The sequence below is a fragment of the Myripristis murdjan genome, chromosome 12, assembly GCF_902150065.1.
Source record: "Myripristis murdjan chromosome 12, fMyrMur1.1, whole genome shotgun sequence".
NCBI classification, from domain to species: Eukaryota; Metazoa; Chordata; class Actinopteri; order Holocentriformes; family Holocentridae; genus Myripristis; species Myripristis murdjan.
In genome coordinates, this window is record NC_043991.1 from 25,047,869 (window position 1) to 25,053,868 (window position 6,000).

The 6,000-nt window shown below is 42.3% G+C and overlaps 1 protein-coding gene across 2 annotated transcripts; it reads right to left on the reverse strand.

The window, feature by feature from the left end:
• Positions 1 to 1,567: 1,567 nt before the first annotated feature.
• Positions 1,568 to 3,632, reverse strand: tmem250 (transmembrane protein 250). 2 transcript variants are annotated; one of them, XM_030064640.1, is made up of 2 exons: positions 3,446 to 3,632; positions 1,568 to 3,059 (listed from the first exon to the last, which is right to left on the reverse strand). In XM_030064640.1, exon 2 carries the CDS (start codon positions 2,845 to 2,847, stop codon positions 2,428 to 2,430), a length of 420 nt encoding a protein of 139 aa, XP_029920500.1. In that variant the 5' UTR covers positions 2,848 to 3,059; positions 3,446 to 3,632; the 3' UTR covers positions 1,568 to 2,427. The 2 variants fall into 2 exon arrangements, with proteins under 2 accessions (XP_029920500.1, XP_029920498.1); XM_030064638.1 differs by having other exon boundaries at positions 3,414 to 3,632.
• Positions 3,633 to 6,000: the final 2,368 nt, after the last annotated feature.

A 6,000-nucleotide genomic window follows, 5' to 3' on the forward strand; every position in this document is an offset into this window, starting at 1 on the left:
CTAGGGGGATATATTTTTCTTAAATTCCAATATTATTTCATTTCTCCTTACTGCTTAAAAAAATCTTGTGTTGGGGAATAGAGTGGTGTGCTGGGGGAAAAAAAAGTTGTGGGAAAAGTCATGGGTTTTCTCTCTCTCTCGCTTGTATAAAATCTATTGTTTTATCATTCCACCACAAGCCATCCACACACATAGGATTTCTCAAAAAATGCACTGTGAGTGCAGTGCTGTAATCCTGCTAGAGCCTGGTTGTGTTGGCTCACATATGGTTTCCAAATTCCTATTAGGACCAGGAATTTTAACTGGTATTCCTCCGGCTGCTTGAAATGTGTCCATATTCAAGAACAAAGTTGCATCGATAGAATTGCACCAAATCTATGTTTAACTGAAAGAGACGTGGCAATAACAGTGTGTTTTTAACAGTAGGTGATTAGTAATTAACTAATAATTTTACTATAAGATGAATATCATGTCCCAAGATATTTTCTCTGTTTTTACAGTTGTCACTTAATTTGTCTGACCTGTGGTGTTCAAAAACCATAGATTAACTGGAAGGCAGAACTTACTTATGTTAAATAGACAATAAAATCCACATCCATCAAATATCAAACACGGTTAAATGGTCAGCAAATAAAACACAAAGTACAAAAAAAAAGTTGCAACAACATGGTAAATCATATTAAATAGTCACTCAGTTGTTAAACCAAAATAAGCACCTGAGAATGACATAAAGATAAAGTCCATCTAATGCACAACAGTGATATTATAAGGCAATCAAAGTTTTCTAATTTGTCTCTGGTCCAACTGGGCTGTCAGATCGTACTGGCTCAGAGTATGAGGCATATGATGTGTTGATCCTCAGAACAATAGGTTATTGTTGCCCACTGATTATCCATTTACAGGCTGAGGCCATACCAGCCTCAAGCATGTCTCAGTCAGGCCACTCACCCGCCTCAGTGCCATGAAGTTCATGCCTAAGGACAGTGTCCTTATAGTAACCCCCAGCTCCTTTTGCTTGTTTGTGCTAGCCAATGACAGAATAACATGGGATACATAGATGGGTTAATGTTTAATCGGAAATTGTATCTCTCTGCATTCTGCAACGACTTATTCCCTAAAGGGATTCTCATGAGTGATAGCAAATATGTAAAAGCTGAGTCTAAATCCACCACTGTATCGCCCTTTTCTCTTACATTTACCATGCATGACGAGTCTAGATAGGCTTCTTTCAGTGCTTCATCCTGATCCTTTAGGCATACCGCAGGCCATGTGAAAAGGAGGCTATATAAGGTGATTGGGACACAGCCATTTCCATTGTTATGCTTGGCAGAAACAGAGGGGTCTGGTTGTGGCGGGTGATTGTGTGCTGAGGGAAGCCAAACAGAGAAGTCTGTCAGAGGGATTCTGAAACCATGTGAAGGGAGACTGATGGAGCACTTGACCGAAAGCCATTCCTATTTGAACTGTCACACACTCTTATGACACAGCCCGAGGCATGCTATCATAGGTGGCTATGAAGCACATCCACTTATTCATGTTTCAAAACACAGCACACTTGATCAACAGAAAATGTATTAAATAATTTTATTAAAAGAATGTTTGTCACTCACACATAGCCACCCCCTCCCCAAACAACAACAACAACCACGATATAATCAATAACTTCATGTTTTTGGTCACTTCATCCAACATAAATTATAACTCCATCTCCATCTAGTGTACTGGGTTGAATTGCACACAAAATAATCTAACATAAGGCCTGTCTCAACCTGGGAAACATGGTCGTCTTTTGCTTTTGTACACCAGCTGCCGCCTGGGTTGTTTATTTTGGCACAAATGAATGTCTTGCATCACACATCCTTGATGCAAATCAGTCATATGTCATGTCAGTTTCCCGTTCAACAGACTTTGACATTCACTGTATGATATCGCTTTACATTTCTGAATGCAGGTGAGCACGCTCTAGTTAAAATATCCTGTTCCAAATTTAGATAGGCGTATTTGAGAGTTGATCGGCTTGAACTTATTCTTGAAACTAACCTTTCCGATGCTTTTGGGCAGTGCTTTCTGAAGTCCTACTGTATCGTCACAATGAGGTCATGCAGAATTTTTGATATTCAAAAGCTACGTGTTTTCTATTGAAGATTTACAGGATCAGCAATCTTAAATGACTGTCCAATGTGATCCTAAAAACACAGACACTAAATACAATACATTCTGAGCAGATTCTGTATCATTTCTCAAAACCAGATCTAAAGGATTTCATGAGTAGAGGTACAAGGGTCCTCATGAGTGCGGCACAAAGCAGTCCTCCAGATATAGGCGGATATTGTCCCATAAAACCACATAATACTGAAGTGAGTGGGTGGAGTGGATGCAGCACCTGCAGAGCCCACGGCTACAGTTTCCATGTTGCTCCTATTGGTGCTACATGTCCACAAATACCATGAAGCACCAGCCGAGCCCCCCCACCAGAAACATGGTGACCTGCATGGTGTAGATGATCAGGTCGTTAAGCACCCCAAAGTCAAGGCGGCGGTGTCCCAGCAACAGCAGGATGACAGACAGCTTGTACTGCAGGCGCAAGAGCACGCGCACGCTGATGTACTGCAGGAAGAAGAGAGCAGAGAGCGCCACCCAGAGCAAGGAGGTCAGAAGACTGCAGCCAAAGTAGAGGAGGAAGCGGAGGAAGCTGTACATGCACCGCGAGCGCAGGTAGAGGTCAAAGTTGTTGTACTTGGTGTGCACGAGCTGGGTGGTGTGCGCTGACCCACAGGCCGAGTGCATGCAGGTGGTGTGGGGGCCATGGAAGCTGCGCACCCGCCGAGGAATGGGGATCACAGGCATGAGTGGGCTACCTGAGCCCCGCGCAGCTCACAGGAGTCCCAGTGACAGGCCGAGTCCTCCACGGCCGCCGCGCCCACGGGGGCACTCAACATCATCGGGTACCTGAGCCCGGGCATGGGACGTGGCTGCTGATGGTGCCAGTCTTGCTATCGGCGATTCAAGTCAGAAATAGTTTCTCTTGGTTGGCCCGGGTGTCGAAACGCAACAAGGCTCTGCGAAGAATACACAATTTTGTTATTTTTTGTGTGTGTAAATAAACAGTGACATAACCCAGTGTTAAACACATAAGCCTACTGTTACTGCTTTTACATGCATGCACACACAGAGACAAGTCAAACAAAGCGTGCCAATGCACAATTTCCTAATCTTAATCATTAAGGCAGCAGATTATCATCTAATGAGCAGGTTATTGACCAACAGTCTATCCATCTAAGGATTAAGGCGATCTATTTTGTCTGAAACGATTAAACACTGGGCACACAACGCATCTTTTAGATAAATAAACATTGCTCAGATTTCCGTCTTGTCTAGAAATAATTCTTCATGACGATCAATAATAATCTCACATGCAAAATTCCCCGAATGTCTTCCTCCTCACCAGCGAGTGTGTGTTTGCCTCCGAGGCGACGGGCGCATATTACCACAGCTCAACCTTTGCCTACACAATAATCATAATTATTCCCCGATGCACAATGACAGATTTGGACGTTTTGTCCTAAATCACTGTATTGTGTTGTACTGTAACGGAGGCCGAGGTAGCGACTGTAAGCCGGTGCCCGTACTGTACGTCATGTCGCAAAATATACCAGTCATCCTGCGTTGACGACATCCGCTCAATTAAAGGAGAAGTGCTCCTATTTTTTTAAAGTGCATGTTCTTATTGTTGAACTGCGCGTGGGTCGCTTAAAATTCTCAACAATAGCCATATAATCACAGTTACATCATTAAAAAAAAAAAAAAAAAAAAAAAAAAGTGTGTGTGTGTGTGTGTGTGTGTGTGTGTGTGTGTGTGTGTGTGTGTGTGTGTGTGTGTGTGAACTAGGTACTGCCCTGGGAGATAAAACTCACCCACATCTTAACTCAGCTTCCTGATCATCTTATCACCTTATCAATCAGTCCCTTTCTGACTGATTGATAAGGTGATACGTTGATCAGCTGACTGTATTCAAGTCCTGATAGTGGCCCTTCAGAGGTTCACTTTCCCAGGTATTCTCATGGGAAACAGCTGCACATTTGTTGAAGTTGATCGGCAATAAACAAACTATAAACAAACTAGGCCTACTTCTGATCGACTGAGCGACTGAACACCCATAAAGAGCCGTGACAACCTATAGATATCAATCAGTCAGAGAGCAAAACTGGAATAAAAATGCCTCTTGTCATATCTTGCATCAGTAGGCTTGTTTGCTTTCAAAGTGAAGAGAATTCTGTTTCCAAGAGGGAGAAAGCGCTCTCCGAGGCTGGAGTTCAAGTTGAGTGGGGCCTTCTCAAATAAGTTGCTAATTAATATGGAGCATTTAGCATACCTTTGCATGTTTGTGTATGTGTGTGTGCATGGGTGTGTGTGTGTGTTGGGGGTGGGGTTGGAGTCAATGGTGGGGGCGTGCGTGTGTGCATATGTGTGTGTTTGTCTTTGCAAAGCAGACGTGGTGTGTGTGCATGCATACGTGCGCCTGTGTGACGCTCAGCCTGGTTAGTGTGTGAGCCACATTAAACTTGTTCTAGCCTCTCTCCGGCTTTCTGTGTAGATCAAGTAACCTTCAGTGGGCAGATTTATGAGTTGGCCAAATGATTACATCTTGGCTATTTGTCAGCAGGCCAGACGGCAGCGGGTGCAGATAAATCATAAACATAGCCTTTTTTAAAAAGAGTTTATTACAGTTGTTAATAGTGTGCTGGATCACTTTGCTGAGGATTTAAAGGTGTATTATGCAAAATAAGAAAAACAAACCTTATAATATTTAATCAAACACACATAAAGCTGTCATAGAGGCTGAATAAATTCATCCAATTACCTTGCTTCCAGATTATGATTGCTTTAACTAATGAAATTCACAGTGTAATAATTTGAGTGGCAGCCAAGGACTGATGTCAGCTTTGGCCATAGAGATAAGACTTAGCCCAAGAGAAGTGGCCCTGCTTATTAAGATGGAGAGTATCTTTTCAATCCATAAGAGTACACTGACTGTCACCGAGTGTCCACTGAGGGGTTTTGGTTATGAGACGGAGGTGAGCTCTGGTCAAGCGGGTGGTGAAAAGAATATTTTTTAAAAGTTCCACTCGGGTGTTTGTCAGTACTTCAGCGGGCTACAGAAACTGCACTTGTTCAGGGCCCTAATGACATCCTGATGCATGCTGATGATGGACAGTGTCCTGCAGGCCACTCGTTTTGCTTGAAACAACTGACCACGCTGTTTTGATTAGACCCTGGGTTGCTATTTCATGAACTAATTCCACTCTTATACATAACAGGACAATTCAAGTGTCTGTTTAAAATCCTGTTTTATCTGCTTTCTGTATACAGAATCGCAGTGGTCAGAGTTGCAGGACACTTCCAGTTCCTCTATTTATTTACTTATTCACTTATTTTTCTGGGTTTCCTGGTTCCTGTGTGCCAATGATTTTATCCTTTAAATATGTTAACTTTTATTATGTTATTGTGAAATAACTTTCTGCCTTTGCCCTGATGCAGGAGAACAATGTTTCTTTCAGCTTTTTGTGTGTCCCCATGTTCAATGACAATAAATTTGGCCTTGAACTTGGATTTAAACAGGAAAGACCACAGGATACTTCTGTTACATTTCTTATCAAGATATTCTAATTTTAAACATAAATTTGTCCTCAAACTGGGACCAAAACATGTCTCAAGGCATTAACTTTAACTTAATTTCATGTATATTTAGAGAATAGGTAGAGGCAAGCTATACTGCAGGAGGAGAACACAAGACAACATGTTTTGCCAGACAGTCACATGTCGTATGAATGTCATGAGAGACACATGAAGGTCTTAATGTAGCTCTCATATGACACTCACATGGCAAGAACCTGATCAGTAGTCGGGCATACAAGGATGAGTTCCTGTCAACAAACATGTGACAGAGAGAAGAGTGGATCATGTACATCTAAGCAGAATTTTCAATATACAAAGAATTTC

Coding starts and splice junctions, on each gene's coding strand:
- tmem250 (XM_030064640.1), bottom strand. CDS start 2,847: ATGCCTGTGATCCCCATTCCTCGGCGGGTGCGCAGCTTCCATGGCCCC.